The sequence below is a fragment of the Peromyscus maniculatus genome, chromosome 12 (assembly GCF_049852395.1).
Source record: "Peromyscus maniculatus bairdii isolate BWxNUB_F1_BW_parent chromosome 12, HU_Pman_BW_mat_3.1, whole genome shotgun sequence".
NCBI classification, from domain to species: Eukaryota; Metazoa; Chordata; class Mammalia; order Rodentia; family Cricetidae; genus Peromyscus; species Peromyscus maniculatus.
The window spans coordinates 25,714,173-25,735,994 of NC_134863.1; the positions used below are offsets into that span (position 1 = coordinate 25,714,173).

Consider the following 21,822-nt stretch of genomic DNA (forward strand, 5'->3'; position numbering starts at 1 on the left):
ACCCAGGAATAGTAACATATATGCAATTCTTGGGAGTATGAATTGGGAGGCTGCTGTATGAAGGACGGCCATTGACTAGTTGAGTGGAATGCAGCTGATTCTAGAAGCGCAGCCTCCCCTGACTGAGAACTTCAGAAGCCAAGACATGTTGTTTTGTTTTTGAAGCAGACATTACTGGTGTTCTGTGCAGGATCTTCATAGCTTTGAGCTACAGGGATATCCGGAAGGGTTCTAACACCTGAAACATACCTAGGCAAATGTGAGACCCACCCTGTCCCCTCCTGTCTCTGGCTCACTGACTTAACTCTCCAGGACAGGCTTCAGAATGGAATCTCTGCCCCAGAGCACAGGGCGATCTCAAGTGAAAAAGGAAGTGTTTCAGATCTGAACTAAGCATCGGCTTCTGGCTTTACCAGGAGCTGGTTCCTGGCCTGGCCTGCTGTCACTCAAGGAGTGGTCCCGGGGTTCCGTGATCTAAGCAAGTCAGTCAGGGTCAGACCTGCCACACCACTGGGCACAGAAGTCTGAAGGAGCTCAGGCAAACTCCTTTACATGGCTCACCAAGAGAGAGGACCAAAAGCTTTACTATAGAAATGGATACAAATTCTTTCAAAACTACATGGACTGATTTTCTAGTGATCACAAAAGATTAGAAAATTCGCCCATCAAAATTAAAACCATCCATAAGTCTGGAATTTATAAATTAAAATGATCCATCTATGGAAAATTTTCTTTCTACTATATAAAAATTAGGGTTGTTGTTATAAAGTAAGTTTTAGATCTTGATTTCACCACTTCAAAATACCTAAGACATTTTCAATGTTTTGTGTGTGTGTGTATGTCTGTGTGTGTGTGTGTGTGTGTGTGTGTGTGTGTGTCTGTGTGTGTGTGTCTGTGTGTCTGTGTACATGCTCATATGTGTGTGGGGTGCATGCATATTTAGGCCATAGTGGTCACCCTCAAGTGTTGCTCCTAAAGAGGTGTCCATTTTATTTTTTTTGAGACATGGTCTCTCACTGGGACCTGAAGCTTGCCTATTAGGCTAGGTACTCAAATTCAGGAATTCACCTGTCTCCAGCTTCCCAGGGTTGTGATTAAAAGCATGTGCCACCATGCCTGACGTGTTAGGTGAGTTCTGGAAATCAACTCAAGTTCTTGAACTTGGGAGACAAGTACTTTATCAACCGAGCTACCTCCTCAGGCCATGATCTGAGCTCTTATCCACCTCTGTGTCAGATACTGTGAAATCCACAGGTTCCTAAGCAATACCTATTGCCACAGTATTCCAGAGAACAACATCGTGCATTTATGTTACAGTCAAACTTAGAACACTAGTAAGAGGGAGGGAGCCTGTTTCCCTCTCCTTAGAGGACACTTAGGAGCAAACCCTCCTTTCTCCACTTCACTTATCCAGAGAAGGTACTTTTGTGTTCTCAGCAAAGAGACTCCAGGTGCCTTTTTTTTTTTTTTTCTCACATCTTACTTTTCCATGACAAGGGAAAAGCTTTGAAAACATACTGCTGGGAAAACGTTATCTTGCTTGAAAAAGTACTCCAAAAAGAAGTGTTATAGCACAGAAAACCTAAAACTTGGAAATAAGACTGGAGCCATAGGTCAGCTTTGCCAAGAACTAAGAGCTTCAGTTGGCTTGTGTCGAGACAGACACCACCACCTGCCTCATGGGGACTGAAGGGATGTGCAGCTTAAACAGGAATCCATGCTGAAATTCTCATTGAAAAGAAAGCCCACTGTAGGACAGTAAAGGTTGCTGACAGTGGTGCTGTTTTGGCTCTTAGACGCTCAATCCACTGACTCACCAGAGGCACAGAGGGTGGTGTCTAACCGCATTAATATAAGCATGTAATCTGCAACCAGATTACACCCCCAACCTTAGCTAGTTCCACTTGGAAAACGGAACCGTGGTAGTCCACTTACCTCTCAGGGCTCTGAAGATGGCTAAAACGAGTTAATCTATATACAGCCCTAAGATTAGAGCCTAGCCTATGATTAAAAACAATCTAACGATAAACTTTAATAATAAGTGGTCCATGGCCAAATAGGATAGATTGAAATAAATTTAAGCTATCTGAAACCAATGGGCCTCTTTAAAAAAAAGGATTTCAACCAAATTGCCCCAGTCAGAGATTTGGATTAAGAACCCCAACGGTTTCCCTAGAAAGCCACGCCCCACTATACTGCAGGCCCCCCACATTGCAGGCTTGGCCGGTTCTCCTCCTACCTTCTCAGCATCCTGCTCGAAGAGCCGCAGCTGGAAGCACTGATCTAGCTTGAGCTTTCGCACGTGCCACATCTGGTGCAGGTGCTGCCGGGTGGAATGCAGCTTGTCAAGGAGGCTGGTGATCTTGGGTACAAGGCTCTGGAAGTCGGCGCTCCCGGGGATGCAGTTGCGTCCCGAGAAGCCGTCACTGCAGCGGATACACTGTAGCAGCCGCTGCCCTTCCCGGTCCAGCTCCTCCACAGGGGCCTTCAGCACCTTTTTCTTGAGTTGTGTGTGCTCATCGATAAGCCTCCGAGAGCCCTCCACATCCACCGGGAACTCCTTCCGGGCCAGCATCTCCTGCAGGTCCTCAAGGCGCGAGAGCAGGTGTACCGCACTGTTGAAGAATTCTTCCAAGGAGAGGCGCAACTCGATCCACTCCTCGTGGTTGTAATCCAGGGAGCCATCAAACTCCTCCGTCAGCTGGGAGGGGTCCACCAGCTTCGTGAGGCCCTCCACAGACACCATGCTTGTCTGGGAAGGAAAGACACAAACAGGAGACACGGTGATGTAGCTTCGTCGGGGAGACGCCAGGGCAGAAAAGGGTAGGAGGGAGGAAAGGAGAAGCCCATACAATTAGAACCACAGCTTCCCTACAAGAGGGTGAGAGGGAGTCCGCAGGGCCCACTGGTCAGGAGCTACAAATCAGCCAGGATCAGCAGGTTGAATAGACTGCTGCTTGCTTCAGCAAACCTCGCCACCTGACCACATTCCTATCCAAGGAAAGACTGACCCACTGTTCCTGTTTCCATCATCTTCCCGCCTCGAGAGCCTGAGTTCACCACAGCCGGGCCTTCGGATTCCACCAACAAGAAGTGGATGGAAAACCTAACCCAGCCTCCAGGGTGGAGATAGGGGCCAATTTTCTATAACAAGCTCAAGCCAGAGTACCATCATGGGCGGCTTAAGCAATATGGTCAGTTCTTGGGCTGCAAGGATTTCAAAGACTATCTCAGCTCATCTCCCTGGCTCTTCCAGTTCTATAGCACATGGAACAGAACTGGGGACAGGTAACACTGGGCCTTTTATTTTCCCTGCGAGGCCCCTATAGACACCTGAGGGTCGAAGTGAAGAATGCTGTGTCTGTGCAGTGTCTCTAGCAAACACCACCACAAGCAACCTCTCTATTCATCAGTAGACACCTTTTCCTGCCTGCAGGGCTTTGAGCTTCTCCTCTCTCTCTGGTGAGGGGTCTAGGAAGGGAATATCTGGATTTAGGATCTCCTTTCCCTTACTAATGTAATGATTTAGGGCAAGCTATCTACGTTTTCAGGGACCCAGTCTCCTTCCCCCATAGAGTAGAGCTAAACCAGGCTGAAATCCCTAATCCCAAATCTGATTAAATGTGTCCATGAGTAGCAAGTACATAGGAGGCCAGGCATGGAGTAGGTGTTCTACCCTCTCTCACTGTGGCGATCTCAAGGTCAGTGAGTATCTAACATTATAAACCTGTAAGAGCAGCCTGTCCCTGTACCTTGTTGCCTTCTGAGTATCCCCCCACCCCACCCTCCCCGTACCCAATCTGAGACACAAGACGGAGCCTCACTGAAAGGAGGGTTGACCTAGAGCCAAGATTCTCAGGCTCGACTACATTACACCTCTTAGTGGTTCTCAACCTCCTAGGGCTGCGACCCTTTAATATAGTTCCTCATGCTGTGGTGACCCCAACCAGAAAATTATTTTCGTTGCTACTTCATAACTATAATTTTGCCACTGTTATGAACCGTAATGTAAACATCTATGTTTTCCGATGGTCTTAGCCGACCACCGTGAAAGGGTCATTTGACCCCAAGCTGAGGACCACTGCCTTAGGGAGTTTGAGGAAACAAGCCCGCCCCTAGAGACCCTGATGTCATTAGACCAGAACTCAGGAGTGGGCGGCTTTAAATGTCCCCTGGGGATTCTAATATGCAGCCAGTGGCACAGAACTCTGCCGAGGTAGGTCTTGGCTACTCCAAAGCATGGCATCCACCCTTCGGACCACCGACATCCGTGCCACCTGAGAGGCTGTCAGATGGCTCTCAGACCCACCAGACGCTAGAGACAGATTCTGTGTTTTCAAGATTCCCAGGGGGGTTGTGCGCATTGACTCTGAGAATCCTTACTCTGGAGCACATTCCTTTTCCAGCTTGGCTATGCTGGAACCACTTTTAGGAAGTTGACACTCCGAAGCTATTCACTGTTCATCAAGTATCTGCTGCAGACGGAGCCGCTACCCTTCCCATCTCCTGTGATGCCTCAGTCTGAGGCAGGGCTCCCACCTGCTGTTTTGGTAAGACTACTAGAGCCTGCTAATTGTTTTACCAAGGGGAAGCCACCAGCCATCTGCTTTGTGCCTCTCTGGCTTAGGGAGCAGAGACAACCTTGTTCAGCTTGGGGTGGAGAGGATCATGGAGTGGGCAGGACAGCTACACAGAAGCCAATGTTTCCAGAACTGTTTCTTAGAAACACTCTTTTGAGGTTCTTCCCTTATAAATGCACAGGCTTGTTGTCACCAGCATTGTGCAAACAAGCCAAGAATACTGGAAGTGTTTTCTGTGGGCCTTGGAGCTTTGGGTAAGGTTCTAGGAGACTATGATGTTTTACTGTTTTTGCACCAAGACAATTTTCTTGGGCTATTAATAGAGACTGAGAACTTCCTCAGTGAAGAGGTCAGGCCGTTTGTACTCAAACTGCAGCCAACTGGGGCCACCACCCCAACACATACGCACTCCTAGTCCATGGGGACAGCACTCTAGAATGGAAAACTCTCAAAGATTAAAGACAACTCCGACTTTAAAACAAACTCTCAGCTCAAATTTGGCTAGAACAAGAATTTTAAACCTCTGACTGAACCTCATGTCTTGTCATCATGAAGTCGCAAGAACTTACATGCACTCAAACACCATGCTTTCAGGGCTATGGAAGTTATATGTCGTCTTTGAAAAAAGATAGAAAAACATGAACAAAATACGCTCTCCCCCACCCAGTTTCTAGTCACCTTACATAAACCACCTCAAACAGTTCCATTTCTCAATCTCCTCCTCACAGAGATCAGAGATTTAAAAACCATCCAAGATCACACTGTCCATAACTGTTTTGGGACATGGCTTCTAAATATTATGTATAATGAACTCTTGGGCTTTTTGTTTTGTTTTGTTTTCTTTTGTTTTTTTGAGACAGGGTTTCTCTGTGTAGCTTTGGTGCCTTTCCTGGAACTCACTCTGTAGCCCAGGCTGGCCTCACACTCACAGAGATCCACTTGACTCTACCTTCCAAGTGTTGGGATTAAAGGTGTACACCACCACTGCCTGGCAAAATGAATATTTTGTAATATTTTCTAAATATGATTTTAAATAGCTTTATAAGATTTCTGTATCAGTGTCACCAAAATTTTTAGTAAAAATATCAATAAATGCATGTACATGTTAATGTATTATATATGTGTATGTATATAGTAAACATATTACATATATTATACATATAATATATATACATATATAATATACCATTACAAAAATGAACTATAATGAACATCTTTGTTGTCATTTTGTTTGTAATTTTAATTTTTTGTTTTGTTTTATAAGAATGGTTTTCCAGAAGAATTACTAGATCCACAGATATAAACTCTTAAAAGTTTTGATACAGTTGGGCGGTAGTGGCACACGCCTTTAAATCTCAGCACTTGGGAGGCAGAAGCAGGTGGATCTCTGTGAGTTCGAGGCCAGCCTGGTCTACAGAGCGAGTCCTAGGACAGGCTTCAAAGCTACACAGAGAAACCCCTCCCCGCTGAAAAAAAAGTTTTGCTACAATTGCAACATTGCTGTCAGAAATACTGATGCCATGCACATCCCATCAACAGTATACGGAATTGTATAATGACGTGCACTCGGGACCATTTCTTGAGCCCCTTATTCAGACCAGAATGTAACTGGTAAGGTCAAGCTGGCCAAGGAATCTGCATGTTTTTGCCCTTCATATCTTGGCCGTTACAGGGCAGACAGGGAAGGAACGTAAGAAATGTACCGACTGCACAGAGGAGCAGAAAGGATTTAGACAAGGGCTCTGCCTCCCTCACCTCAAAGATGAATTTGGAGCTGCCAAAGTTGGTCTTCTGTTTCTGCCAGAAGTTATCAGGCTTGATGATGAGGGCCACATGGATCTCGGCGGGAAAGGCTTCCTGCAGGGTTTTGAGGAGGGGCTTGATGAGGTCCCACTTGGAGCCCCGCATGTCGATGATGACTGTGAAGCCACGTTTGCAAACGTCCTCACTGTGGGGAGATCAGAGGTCAGGCACGGTCACTTGGGGCAGCGGAGACTTTTAAAGTACACGGGCAAAAAAGTATCGGAGACTCACTTCTTCCTGACTTGGATCACCCCCCCCAACTCCCATCATTTGTCTAACCAACTGAAAGGGCACTGCCTCCAAAACTCTCCCTCCACGCCCCGCATCTGACAAGGGCTCCATTCCACTTCCTCCCCGCACCTGCACTTAGCAAACACCTACATCTGCTCTTCTCGTCAGTTGTGCTTGGGAAGTTTCTCACATGGGTGCTCAGGATGCACTTGACTTCTCTTGAGAAGTTTCTGTTTCCCAGGAGGAAGCATGTTTCCCCATTTGGATTAAAGCAGCCTGAAGACTGGGACTCTACTGCTCCTTAAAGACAAGAAGTCTTCCTTATGCTCACCTGTGGGAGCCCGTTCTCGGGTTCCTCCTGACTTTACCCAGCAGGTCCGAATAGAGGATGATCAGGACCACGGGCCTGAGTGCAGGTGTCTGAGATGGTCTGCACTTGGCTGGGCTGGGGGGAGGTCTTTTGCTCCACCCCTTGGCGTCTCTATAAAAACCCTGGGGCAGAGACAGTCAGGGCTCATTGGAATAGGTTCCAGGCCCTCTCGAGGCTATCCTTTATTTTCTATCTGTTTATCTCCACAATCTAAATCCTTCTATCTAATATTTCCTGCTGCTCGCACTCAAGAAAACTCTGGGGAACTGTGGGGCTGGTGGGTAAATGCCCCGCACTCACCTGAGACAGAAAGAACACTTTATCGCCAAATACAAACTGAGTCAGAGCATCTTTTCCAATGCATGCCTCCAGGCCAGTTTGGCCAAATGATTAAATAAGGTATTAGTAGCATATATTTGCCAGCATTGTATTTAAGATGAATCACAGGTAGCTCAAAATGTATGCCAACTTTAAAATTAAGGGCTGTTGAGTCATGCTGACCGCTGGAGGATAGCCAGGCTGACTTGCGGGGTACCATCCAGCCGTCTCATGCTCCACTTGGTGAGTCTCACAGTTCAGGTTGTTGGGATGGGGCAGTAGCTCTTGAAATCCAGACCAACTGGGATAAGACTGAGCATCTTGAAAAGCAAAACTATTAGCAAGTCAAAGGAACCAAGATGCTGCTATTTAAATTATCTTATCTTAAATACCCAAACCTCAACTACAGGTCCTTAAAATTGAATGAAAAAAAAAAAACATGTAGGTAAAAAAACCAGTGATATCTCAGCTAGGGGTCCTTCTCTCTTTTATTTTTGGTTTATTTTACCCATCCACTTATTTAAAAACCATTTCTCCATATACGGTATAATATTTCCCTGGGGGCTTTCACCTACCCCCCCCCAGGTAGTACTTGTGTAAATACCTGTTGTGTGTGTTCTGCTCCCTTCACCCCATCACACTCGCTTACACTCGCTAGTCCCAAGGCCACCATTGCAAGGCTGAGGCCACAGAAGGAGACAAAAACTCTTTTTCAGCATTCATTATTAAATGTCAGCCAGTGATAAGAAAACTGTCTCAACTCATGGGACGCGTGTGAGTGTCTGTGCCCCCCCCCCCCCATGCCGGCTTTCTCAGACCTCCCGGTTACATGGCTAGTCCCTCAGTACTCAGCCCCCTACATCTGCACACCAGTGGAAAGGAGTTACCCCCTGTTCTTCAACACTCAATAAATCCTCCCAGGGCCAAGGTTGGATACTTTCTGTGAAAACAGTCTAATCTGCCAAGGTGCTCTGTATGTATGCGCAGCTGGAGGAGACGGAAGAAAAAAAATTTTTTTATCTTGTGCTTATTCTGTGCCAGGAACCACGGACACTTACTATACATTATTTGATTTCATCCCCACAATAACCTTACATACTAGATAATGGTTGTCTCTATGAAGAGATGATGAATTGGGAGTTCAACATCTGCATAAGGTTTCACGACTAAGCCATAAGCTCAGCAGGAATGCAAAACGAGGTCCACAGATGTTGAAGCCTATGTTCAGATCCCTATGTCATTCTAGACCTACCATTCTGGAACTAAGCGTGGGGGAGGAGCTGGGAGTCAACAATAGTCGAGAACGCATCAGAGATGAGGGAAACTAGGGCACAGGGGTCCATGTGGGTGACCACCATTCTGCAGTCAGGACAAAGGTACAAAATGGAGCAAGTGAAAGCACGAAGAAGGAGTAGCACACACCTGCCATCTCCACACTCAGGATGCTGAAGCTCTACCATTTACTTAGGGTAGCCCCTGGGGCAAGCGTCTTTAACCTATCTGGGCCTGGGTTCCCTCACTGTAAACTGTGTATAAACAGCAGTAACTGCCTAAAAGGTAAATCTGTCAATGTATGCATAAGTACTCACAGGGACCAAACACATAGTACAGACTGTCTTAGCTGTTGGTAACCGTTTTGAGAGCCCTTTATTGGCACTGTCCCCATTCTCCAGCGCCACGACAGCTGCAGGCATCGGGTTGAGCCTGTCACCTTCAAGAGAACCGCCTTTGGCTGCTGGATGCCCCTGTTGCTACCCCACAGTAGGGCTGGACAGTGTCCCTCTTACACAGGTGTGTTCAAGCCTGTCCCCATCCCTCATGACCAAGTGACCGTGAAAGGCGATGGTTGCTCAGAGCCTTGTGCAAGCCCCTAGCGAGGCTACAGCTAGATTCTCTGAGACCACAAGCTCTTACGGTCCGTCCCCTTCCCAACTCTGCTCTCACACTCTTACAAGTTTCTCCTGGACATCACACTTTTAAAGCCATTTGCTCCCAAATCTCTCTCTCTCTCTCTCTCTCAAAAAGATGCAGCCTGACGATTCTTTTTTATTATATATCCTAGGTAATGTTAATATAAATGATGTATTTCACACACTTGTGAAATTCTGAAGGCAATGTGCTAGATGGCTCAAAACTATAAGAAAAAATGCTGGGGTGGGAATTTGGGTTTGGGAATGGGTACAGCGCCTGCCTTCGCTGAACGGTCCTTCTGTGAGTGGCCAGGAGCCCACGTGTGCAGAAGCCGGTGAGATCATCCAGTGAAAACAAGGGTGGAAAGAGCCATCTACTGAGTCACAGATGTAACAGACAGGAATGTCAATGTTTAAGAGAAGTCAGCAAAAAGCAGAGAAGCCTGATGACAAAACACAGGCGAGTGCGAGTCAGGAGGGCGTGACGTGACGTGGTTACAGTGTCGCATGCTGCAGTACTGCAGAGAGACACAGTGGGAACAGGATCCCCGTAGTCGGTATCTGGGAGGCCACAGTCCAGGACCATCACCGTGGGGGCTAGGGGCGGTGACACAGTCATCTCAGATGATGCCTGAGATGTTTAGAAGAAAGTGGCAAGGTCGGATAGAGCTGCCTACGGGCATGTGAAGCCCCAGTGCCACTCCAATTCTGGAAGCTGCTGGGGTCCGTACCCCTCCCCAGCCTGCTCTCTTCCTCAGGTCCCTCTTCCCAACCTCCTCTCTTCTCATGGGGTATATTCACGGGGGCCATGTCACCAATCTGTTTTACAGTGTTATCACTCACAGGCCCAGGCTCCCCTGACGCAGTTTACCTTTAGACGATGTTTATTGGTCCAACTCCAACTTTCAGAGTTAGATTTCTATAGTGTACACTGTGAGGATAGAGCTAGAACGAATTTGAATTGGGAGCAGCAGGCTTTTGCATCCATTCTAAAGGGGAGAGGGGGGTGCTTCTTCCCACTTCCCACCCTCCATGAAAGCTAGAAGAGTCCATGGCTTCCTCCCTCTCCCAGTTTCCCAGCTGGGGCTTGAGTCCCTCAGGGGCCCCCTCCAGCAAGCTTCCCAATGTGTGTGATAAATCACAGTTCTTTCAGGCTGAGCCATGAACTGCTCACAGACTCTCCAGGCCTCTCAGGCCCAGAAGTCATAAACGTATATACCGAATGACCGGGTGATGGATCAGTTGCTGCTTCTGCTCAATTCTAGACCATTTACTCTTCTGTCCATTAAACGTCACTGGATTTGTTCTCGCTCAGTGAGTGCGTGCTAGCTCAAAAAGGCATTTCTACTGCTTCATGCTGTTGCCTCTCTCACGTTAGTGCCTTTCAGTTTCACCCAGGATGTTCACTTGAAAATGCTCATTTGGGGGACTGTCCAAACATTCTGAGGGAAGTTATTCTGGGATGAGGTCCAGGAGTCTCTTTCATGACTGTGGCGTTTGAATAGGTATGGCTCCATAGATTCATGTGTTTATTTGAATTCTTGGCCCAGAGGGAGTGGCACTATTAGTAGGTGTGGCCCTGTTGGAGTAGGGGCCACCTTGTTGGAGGAAGTGTGTCATTCTGGGGGCGGGCTTTGAGGTCTCAGTCGGAGCCCACTAGGTTTCCTAGTGGCTGTACCCAGTAGAACTGCATAAGAGGTTGATTGGACCATGGGCCTGGGTACCAGGTGACTATAACTAGCAAGGGGGAGGTCTTTTGCTCCACCCCTTGGCATTGTTATAAACAGACCTTTGGAATAAAGTTCTGGGCTGCTAGATAAGGATCCAGGCCCACCCGAGTCCATCCTGTGTTTTCCCTCTGTTTTTCTCCCCTCTATTTCTAATTTAAGTCTCTTACCCCTCATTCCTCAAGAGTTCCTGGGGTAATTAAGTGTGGGGGCTGGTCTCCTCTACAGGTTTCATATGCTCAAGCTGTGCCCAGTGTAGGACACAGTGTCCTTCTGCTGCCTGCAAATCAAGATGTAGATAGGTCTCTCAGCTCCTTCTCCAGCACCACATCTGCCTTCACGCTGCCATGCTTCTCACCATGACCACAATGGACTAAACCTCTGAACTGTAAGCCACCCCCAATTAAATGCTTTCCTTTGTAAGAGTTGCCATGGTCACGGTGTCTCTTCACAGCAATAGAAACCCTAACTAAGACAATGACCAATGACAGCACTTCTCTTGGGTGTGGTATATGAGAGCTTAATGATAGATTCACTTTGCCTAAATCAGCTATTAGGATGCACATTAAAAACAGTATGCACCACACAACCACATCAGACTGAGCAACAGTGACATCCAATCAGGACATCTGCCATGGAAACCAATAAGCATGTTCTCTCGGTAGCTTCCTACTCTCATTTACGGGAGAATGGAGCCCTTTATCACCAGCACAAGCTTGGGAGAATTTCTGCTTGGGAAATGCCTCTGGTTCTGTAGATTGGGAATGCTGCCACTTGGCCTAAGGAGCTTCCCTGAAGGGCTGGGCACAGCCTTTCCCAGGTATGGCTGATTGAGCTTGGACATGCTGAAGTGCCTCCTCCCTAGACCTCCCATTCTATTGATCTGCAATGAAATCATGACGGTGTGTATATTCACCATAGATCTGTCCTGGAGCTTCATCTCATGACTAGGCCAAGTCCTGGCTGTCTCTCCAGGGATCCCTTAGGTCCTACCCACATCTGGTACCCCCAGAGCCATCTCTTGACCAAAAGAACCATGTTGGGATGGTTGAGATCTAAAGGATCCACATGAGGAGGGCTTCGCTGGTGAGTAGATGAGGAGTAAATGAATAGACATGCGTGGGAAACCTTGGTGGGTTGGGCCAAGGTGCCCCCCTGGGTGAGGGAGACACACTATGCTGACGCGGCAGTGGGCTGCAGCGTGGAGTGGTAGAAAGTTACTCACACCATGCAGACACATGTCCATGTGGAAAGTTTATTGGGGGAAGGGAGAAGGGAATGGAGGGAAGGAGAAAGGAGAGGGATATATATATATATATATATGTACATATATATGTGTGTGTGTGTGTGTGTGTGTGTATAGAGAGAGAGGGGGGAAGGGAGAAAGAGGGAGAGAGAGAGACAGAAAGAGAGGTGCATACCTGGTGGGAATAGAGAAAGGGGAGGAGTTTTCTCTTAAAGTGGGCTTTATGTAAGATGACCTCAGGACACTGGGCGGACCAGGGTATTATCTGCTTATTGGCCAGGATTCCAAGAAGTGAGTCAGAATGCTAAGACATGTGACAGCTGACCCTTTCTCCTCTTAGTGGCCTCTTAGTGAGAAGCCCCCTACAAAGCCAGTCCTCACAAGTGCTTCCGCCAGGCACAGTGCTCTGTCTCGGCAGGAGGGGTGAATCCCGGCTCACCAGCCCACTCCTGTTCATTCACACACTGATGTGACTCATCTGTTGGCCCTGGTTTTGCTTCTCTGACTGTCTCAGCTGTCACTGTCACCCCAGCCCAGCTTCTCAACTTAGAATACTCAATGGCCTTAGCCCGGAGGGTAAGGACTAGGTGTCTCAAGTCACAGTCACGTTGGTAGCTGGACAGCAGCGCCGAGTGCCTGTCAGTGGCAACCCTACGCTATGGCATCACACTGGGCACAGTCTGATTCGGGGAAGCCCAGTACCACTTCCTCCTGTCTCGCTTCCTAACCACGGACCCCTCACTCCAAGCCAACTGAGGCCTCACCAGATTCTACCCTGGCCACTTCAGTGAACCACTCTGGATATGACTCACAATCGTGTGACCAAAGATTAGATCTCAATACTACCCTTTCTTCTTCTCAGGTCTTCCGAGTCACAGAGGTCATCACCCCATCAAACAGGACGACATGTCACACCTGCATCACAACTGTCTTTAGCTTCCCTCTGCCTTACACTTGCCTCTCACCACTCCCCCCCCCCATGTCCCTGTGCTTACCCATTCCAACCCCACCTCTGCCTAGAGAACTTCTAATCACATTTCAGATCTCACTTTGCAAGACTCTTCCTCCAGGAAGTCCTCTCTTACTGTGCGTCCCTCCTACTCATCTCTAAAGTTGAGGGGGTTTTCTGACCCCGTGCTTACCTGGCAAGGCACCTGTCACATGGGTAACTATGGACAGACTCTGTGTGATCAATATCTATGCCCCTATATAGATTGATATGGCTTCAAAGGGAAGACTTCAGGATGGGATGGGGTACAGTAAAGGGCATAAGCATGAGGACCCAAGTTTGATCTCCTAGAATCCACACAAAAAGTGAAGTATGATATGTGTTTATAATCCCACTTTGGGGAAGGAGGAGACAGATCCATGTGGATCCCTGAGGCTTGCTGGCCAGCCATCCTACCCTACTAGGTAACCTTCAGACCAACGAGAGATCCTATCTCAAAAAAACAGGGTGGACAACTGAGGAATGTCACCCAAGGTTGGTCTCTGACTTGTGTGTGCACCTATACATATGAATATATGCACATGCACACACACACAATGAAAAAGTAAAAAATGAAGAAGAGAATCTAGTTATGAAGATGTTCATAAGAAACACATTATCCCCTAAATATATCATACTATCCATTAATTAGTCAGCCAATAAATGCTTATTGAGGATTGATTTTGTAGCTGGCCTGATACTAGGGATTTGGAATATAAATGTGGGCAAAGACCGAGTCATGAAAGTTATATTCTAGAAGGAACAATAGACATAAGATAGCAGCTAAAGAGAATGGGTAATACTTAAGAACTCAGATACTCAGGGCAAGTCACATGGAGAGCAGAGACCTAAACACTGAGGAGGAACTAGTTGAGAGAAGATCAAGAAAAGAAAAGTCCGTGCAAAACCCTCGACCCCCTGGGGGCTGCTGCCTTGCCACCGAGTGGGAGTCAGGAAGAGCAGGGTCTTGTAGGTGAGCAGGGGACCAGCAGCCACACTGGGCTGGAGCTTGGCACTGCCAAGATGAAACATCAGGCTGGAGAGGCATCATCTAGACGCCCAAACATGGCAACATGAAGCAAATGGTTTGGTAAAAGTGAGACATTCCTCTGTTAATAAAAAAAAAAGCTAACTTTTACTGATTATCTGAGGTTCTGTGTATGGTAAGTACTTTACATACAATGTGATTTTAGCCCTCCCACAAAACGTAGTAGAAGGTAATAATACCCCCATGGTATACCTAAGAAATCATGGATGTTTGTTATAACCTGTGTGAATACAAAAGCCCCAGCTCAGGAGTGAGGGTCACCCTGACCTCTCTCCATAACACCACTATAAGGCCACCATCAGTTGGTTTGTACTGTGCTCTGGTCTGACTCTTTTTGTCTCAGCGACTATATCACCTGAGATTCACCTTGTTCCCATGAATAGCTAGGATTCTCACTGTAAGTAGTTACTGCAATAAATAAAACACAAATGCACCCTGATGATGGCTCAGGGCACAGAGATCAGCAGCAAACTCCCCTCCAGCTGGCCAGCAGAGGAGGCAGGGCTGCCCTCCTGCACATATGTTACCAGGACTGCTTTGTCAGCTGGATGTTAGCAGAGTGAGTAAGTGTGTGTGTGTGTGTGTGTGTGTGTGTGTGTGTGTGTGTGTGTGTGTGTGTGTGTGTGTGTGTGTGTGCATGTGTGTATCCTAGTATGGAGCACAGGAAAGACCAGTGTTTGGGTCGAAATGGAGCAGAGTTGACCTGTAAGTCAGACCTATTCATAAAGCTGTCAAGGGACGATAACAAATTCAAAGGCTAGCCTGATCCCTGAGGGATGGGTTCAGAAGGACAAGTCACATTAAGGACTCTCTGTTTATCACCACTCCCACTGCTGTGGTAATTACGGCTACAGACAGGAACGCCACCTGCAGACTCGGTACAGAGGAATCTGGAGAGATCTTACCCGTGGCTCCTGACTGGATGTCTATACTTGGAGACATCACCACGAGCAGAGAGCAGAGGAAAGACTGGCAGCCTCGAACAAGCCACCCGCTTCCCACTTTCCCTGGCTCTGCACCGATCCCACGAACCGAATGAACGGAAAGAGAGAGGGAGAAACCGCTTCCCTGGACCCATCCCTGTTGGAATTCTACACCACCCTCAGAACCACAGGGGCTCTGGCTATGATCTCTGGGTCCACTGAGCCCGCTTTCTGCTCCTCCCTGGGTTTTGCCAGTTCTCTGCCGACTGCCCCGGACCAGGCCATACCCGCCTTCCCAAACAAGCGGCAATCAGCAGCAGGTGTTGAAGGAACCTGTTAAGGCCACATCAGCACTCGCTCTGAGCTTCTCTAATCTGTATAATCGGAGGTAGCAACAAGAACACGGGAGGAGGCCCTGCCTTCTGGAGCCATGAGCCATTCTCTGGGGAGCACTGCCAGTAATGAATGCTTGCTCCCACAAACAGTTCTCCGGGCCATCCTTCACAGAGGAGGGCCTCCCCATGGCTGTTCATCCAAAGGGAGGAGTAGGAGCAGAGGACTCCCTGTGCCTGCCGCAGATGTCTCTCTCTCCACTGGGCCACTGTGAGGCCACCATTCGTTGGTGTTCTACTGGGAGGTGACTTAGCTGCCACTGAGGCCACCTAGGGAGCCATACTAATTCACCCAAACATTTGGTTTCTGCTTCTGTTTCACTTCACTGGAACGCTGTCCCCTTGACCAGTCATTGTTCTAAAGGTTTGGTGTTATGTGTGTCTCTGTATATTCATATAGGTGCTCATGTATGGGGGCGCTGGGGGCGCTTAGATAAATGTGATCATATACGTGGATGTCACAGGTCAACCTTTGTACCACTCCTCTGGAGCTATCTAAGCACTTTGGTTGGTTTGTTGTTTTTTTGAGACAGTGTACCTCATTGGCCTGGAGTGTACCCACTACGTTAGCCTATCTGGCTAGAGATCCCAGGGCATCAGCTGTCTCTGCCTCCATTTTTTTTTTTTAAAGTGTAGATGCTGTGGAGAGAACACAGGTCCTCATGATGGTTGAGCCATCTCCTTAGCCTAAGTTGGTGTCTTTTCTATGCCATGAAACAACCCATCTTTTGTCTCTGAATCTCCTGTTATGTGAGGGACAGAGGGGAAGGCAAGGTAGTACAAAATGATGCTTTATCTAAATCTTTGAACCTTAAATCCACCTGTAAAGAGTGTCTAGCACACAGCTGCAGGTCACAAATAGCCAAGGATAGCTCTGAAGGAGGCCCAATACAAATCTGTAAACTGTTGTGTTACAATGCCAAAAAAATTGGACAGCCTGGGAGATTCTGACTGACTTGTATGGGGTGGGGCTGTGTACTTTTCCAGTGCCTGTCCCCCAGCTCCTAAGGTTTTAGCATAGGCTGTAGCAATTAAGGCTTACTGTGCTCTGTCCACTTCCAGGACAAGAATGTACCCATTGCCAGTTGTACTCCCCAGCTTTGCCAGGACCAAGCCTGAGTCAGGGAGCCCCAAAGTGGGGGCCAAAGAAGGAAGATTGGTGCTTTCTAGTTCTTTAAAACTCACTACCCAATTTCGCCCAGATGAGGCTGTTTACAAATGCCAGGAGCAGGGAGTGGCCATTTCAATTTTTCTCCCTGAACGAGGGAAAGTGGAGTTTTAAATTGCAGTGACCCAGGTTTTTCTCCACGTGGTCATCAAGTGGCAGGTCAGAGGCCTAAACTCACTTACTGGTACTTTTCATCCATACACCATCTCTAAAGCTGCCTTTCAACAAATATGCATGTGCAGCTAAAGCATGGGCAGGAAGGCCAGAGACTTTCCATCCTGAAGATGCCACAAGAGCACACAGCAAAAGGGAGTCATAAAGAGTTCTGGGACCAGTGTGAGAACAGCAGCATGCAGCCTCCCAAAGAAGAAGCCCTTTCCCCCTGTAAGAGGCCATCCACTTGCTACATAACCCTGATGCTGTATTTGTCTTCAGCAAGGTTATTTTGGCTGGGCTTTGAAACGACTTTGATTCACAAAGAAAAGAGACATGTTGGCAGAGCCAGCTGGCCTGGGATGTGATGGGGGAGGGAGCGACCTTCTCTGAGAGAAGACTGCCTTGGACACTCTAGGAAGACCTCAGCCATTTCTGGAAGTCTAAGAGGTGGCAGAAGGGACAGGGGATGGAAACTGACATGTCTGCCTAGGACAACAGCCTCTATCCCATTCTTCTGGGCTACTCAGAACATGAGGCCAAAATGAAATAACCAAAGCAACGGATGGAGAGAAAGAACAATCTGGAAACCAAGTCCCACAGCCTCTGTACTCACCCTCTGCCTCCCCAGCCCTGCTCAGCAAACCTGTTTACTGACACTGAGCCTGGCCACTATGCTTTCTCCATCTGCCTGTCTGACCAGGTCAGAAGGATGGAAAAACTTACTTTAACCTAAAAAAAGTAACATTGTTGATTACTACTCACATCTGTGAGTAACAGACCAAAGAGAGAGTTTCCATGTAAGTAGTAAGCTTGACTGTTGCCTTGGACACATTTTGGTTTTAGCCTTTCCCTGGATTCTGGAAACATAACCAGACCATGATCCTTCCTGAAGGCAAAAACTGGTGCCCCCAAACTGTCCCAAATAGTCTGCAATTGAGAACAAGCTAAAAAGGCCATAGGACCATTTGACCAGCCCCTTGGGGTTGGTGGATATAAGCAACTGTCCTGCGCACCCACAGAACTGAGAAAGCACTCCATCGTGGTCAGGGCTGGGCAGTTCAAGGAAGGGCTGGCCCTGCTGCAGGTCTACGACAGGAAGTTTCCCGTCAGCCGACCAGTTAGAAAGCCTGGGCTTCCCACATCCCAATCTGGAAATCAAGGATGTTCTCTTCCCACAGGGAACCAGGATGGGGTGTGTCACAGGTTCAGACCTTGGCTCGGGCACCAGGCCCAAAACCAGCGCATGATGGGATGAGCCGTGATGGGAACAGATAAAATTCCAGCCGTGGACAGAACAGTCTGAGAGATGTGAGGGAGACTACGCTTCTTCGGCATCGGGGCTTTTGAGCTCCCCGAACCAGACCTGGTCCTCGAGTGACCCCACACAGCTGGGAGTTGGGAGAGAAGGAGTCTCTGGGGGAAGAGAGGCAGGGCCATCAGGACGCACGCTGGGATTGTGTCATTTCTATTACCCGGAAACATATTTGTGCTCGCTGAGTCACCCCACTGACAGAAGTGCTCCGTCTGGGCTCTGGAGAACTGGCTGTCATCCTCGCTCCGTTTAGAAACAGCAGCGCCTCCTCAGTGAGACAGACCACTCCTGCTGCCTCCTGGCCTGTGCATACTTCATCCCAGCAAAAGGCTTGGATCCCTTGCAGGCCCTGACAGGGGGCAGGGAATGTCCTGAAGGAGGCCTAGACTGGTGACTCCTCACTCACAAAATTCCTGGTAGTGAATTTTGAATTCTGAGTCTAGGAGTGAGGCCCTGCCCTTTACCTTGGTGCTGGGCAGACTCACAGATAAGTAACAAGAGCCACCCTGCAAACCCTTCCCTGTTCACAAGAGCACATGACCTATGGGTAATCTGGCCTCATGACAGAGACCAGACCTTCTATCTGTGACAAACTGTCTAGGCTCAATGATGGTCTTTTTCAAACTTTGTTCAAGTATTTGTTCTTCTTGGACAATACTGGACGAGTGAGGGAGAATTGTAGAACATATCTCATCTAAGGCAACTCCAGACACCGTGAACTGGTGGGCAAACACCCTTCAGTAGAGGGCAGAAGCACAGGGAAAGCCCTGGGAAGCATGTTCTCCCGTGTTCTTGTCTTCCATGTGCCAGGAAGAAAAACAGTGTTTGAAATGAAAACTTTGATCTCCAACTCTGTGGCTGATGAGAAGGGTGATGAAGACTGTGGGTGTCCTGAGAGAGAACGATGCCCAGTCTGCTAAGACTGAAGACAAGCCGACGACAGAGTTTTGCTTTTAATTTTCAAAATATAATTTTATAAAAGAAAGGTGGGAATTGTTACATATATGCTATATTCTTTAAACATATTTCCCCCAAAATAGCATCATTATAAAATGCTGGCACAACTGTGTATCTAGGCTAGCCATTTCCACATGCAATATTTTATTTTGCATTTACTACATTTATCAGAGAAAACTTGTATCAAACATATTTTGTAGTGGATGCACAATAATGTCTATGGCTCCTTAAATGTCAGTATATAGTCTTTTTTTTTTTTAAAGTAAAGCTGGAAAACACAAGACCTGATGGGAAGAGAACAGAATATTACCCATTTGGAGCATCTTCATGCCCTCCCGTTTAGCTCAGCAAAGGTCCTCTACCACTTGGTGGCAGCGTACCTGAGTGTCAAAAGCATCCAATGAAGGCAGCCTGGGTGCGAAACTAGTGTCCGTATCTCACAGGTGCTTGAAAGCATAGGCTACTCTGAGACCAGCAAAGGGCACAGCACACGACCTAACCATGGATGAGTGTGGAAAGTAATGGCTGGGAAACATGCTGGAAATGTCCCTGAAATGGGGGGAGGGAAACAGCACCAAATCCGAAACCCACCAAGAAAAACAACAACAACAACAACCCCCTCATTGGTAGGCATCTGTATTCAAGGATATCCCTTGTTTCCAGCACCCCAACCAACTGAGCCCTCGCTAAATTCAAATCCCCCTGATTGCCTAGCATGAGCATTAGGAAGGCCTGGCTGCATCGGGTCTTATTTCACCTGACACTGGGGTTTGCCTAATCAAGATCGCAGCGGACTTTGGCCTCCTAATCAGCCTGCTCTCGGTGGACTACGGACTCCAGCAGCCTTTAAAGGAGATGTTAAAGACCACACCTGAGCCGCCCAGAGATGAACTCCCAGGAGGCCTCGCTTTCCTGAGAGAGGGCACCTAAGGCCTCCCGTTCAGCTGGACATAGAGGAGGCTGACAGCTTCACTGAGCCAAGCCGGGGATTGACCGTTCAACCAACTGGCAAGCTAAACACACATGAGGGAGAGCTAAAAGTTCACCAAGGACACAAGAATCTGGCCATTGCTACATGTCACGGCAGCTCTGAACACTTCTGTGAGGTCTCTGTTAAGGGGTCACACTGTTTTAGAAAAGTTTTTAAAAAAAAAACAACAAAAACCCTTTGCCTGAGAGACCCAGAGGGGCAAGTCCTGTGACAATCCCCTTAGCCTTCCTTACACAGCCAGGATCAGGCCTAGCTGTGATGTATGTTGGGTTCAGGCCTAGCTGATGGCGGTGGGAACAATGGACAGTGGTTCCTGAGCAATGGTGATCAATACACTTAAATTTGTGTCAAAGTAAAAATTTGCAGTTGAAGCGAGTCATACTGGGAATGTAAGTGGGGGATCTTGAAAGCAATGTGGTCATATCATCTACCTTAACAAAGGTTTCCATGACTGCCACAAATCGATACCAAAGAAACCACTTCAATCTATAGGCAACTGGGGAAAGCTGGGGACAGATGAACTGACCGTCCCCAAGAAAGAGCACCCTAACTGGTTGACCAGTGCCCAATGGTCACATACAGGTAGCATTGTGTGGACTGAACAGGTTATATTTGGGAATATGTATGTATATGCATGGAATAACAATTAGAAACAGAAGAGGCCATACATTTGAAGGAGAGCAGGGAGGGGAATGGTATATGTGAGGGTGTTGGGGGAGGGGAAAATGTTGTAATTGTATTATAATCTCAAAAAAAAAAAGAAAGAAAAAAACACTGAAGATATAGAACAAGTTTATACATAATGATGCTTAAGAAGGATTATTTGCGACAGTTTTAGAAATAATTTAGATGTCTAATAGCTGGCTTGTGTTTTGTCAACTTGACCCAAGCTAGAGTCATCTGGGAAGAGGAAGCCTCATGTGAGAAAACACCTCCATTGGACTGGCCTGCAGGCAAGCTTGTGGGACATTTTCTTGATTAAAGATTGATGAGGGAGGGCCTGGCCCAGGGTGGGTGGTGCCACCCCTGGGTAGGTGGTCCTGAATTATATAAGAAAGTCAGCTGGGCATGCCAGTAAGCGGCACTCCTCCATGCCCTCTGCTTCAGTTCCTGCCTTGAGTTCCTGTCCCGACTTCCCTTCACGGTAGACTGTAATTGAGATGGTAAACTGAAAAAAACCCTTTCCTTCCCAAGTTGCTTTTGGTTATGGTGATTCATAATAGCAACAGAAACCCTATCTAAGACACTTCTGTTAGAGTTAATTTAAACATGATATATCCCATGATACAACTTTACAATGTTAAGAAACTAGTTTGTGGTATAAAACTAAGTGAAAATGGGATAAATGATGATTCCCTGTGTTTTTTACCAGCTCTAAAACACAGGAAAGAAACAGAACAATATACTAACTCTTAGGTAGTAGAATTCTAAGTGCTTTCCAAAAGATTTCGATTTTTTCCAATGCTTTAAATTGAAAATACTTTAGAAATATCTTTCCAATTTAAGAAGAGGGCCAAACATTAGACATGTATACTTACCCCTTCAGCATTATACATGTATAAGTTCCTTCAGACTAGACTACAGGTCTAGTCTATGTTTCTGTCCTATAGTTTTACCACCATGGCATAAGCAGAGCTCTACCCCTAACTCTGAGGAAGCAGCGCAAGGAACAGCGTGACAAGCAAGGTAGAGAAATCGCCAC

The 21,822-nt window shown here is 47.4% G+C and overlaps 1 protein-coding gene across 36 annotated transcripts in view; it reads right to left on the bottom strand.

Moving 5' to 3' along the window:
• Positions 1 to 21,822, bottom strand: part of Kalrn (kalirin RhoGEF kinase) — a 605,995-nt gene that overhangs the window by 393,675 nt on the left and 190,498 nt on the right. For all 36 annotated transcript variants that reach the window (XM_015993393.3, XM_042259218.2, XM_042259217.2 and 33 more), the window contains exons 4-5: positions 6,336 to 6,528; positions 2,240 to 2,752 (exon numbers count right to left, since the gene is read on the bottom strand). In XM_015993393.3, coding sequence (XP_015848879.1) covers positions 2,240 to 2,752; positions 6,336 to 6,528 — 706 coding nt within the window. The remainder of the gene's footprint in view (positions 1 to 2,239; positions 2,753 to 6,335; positions 6,529 to 21,822) is intronic.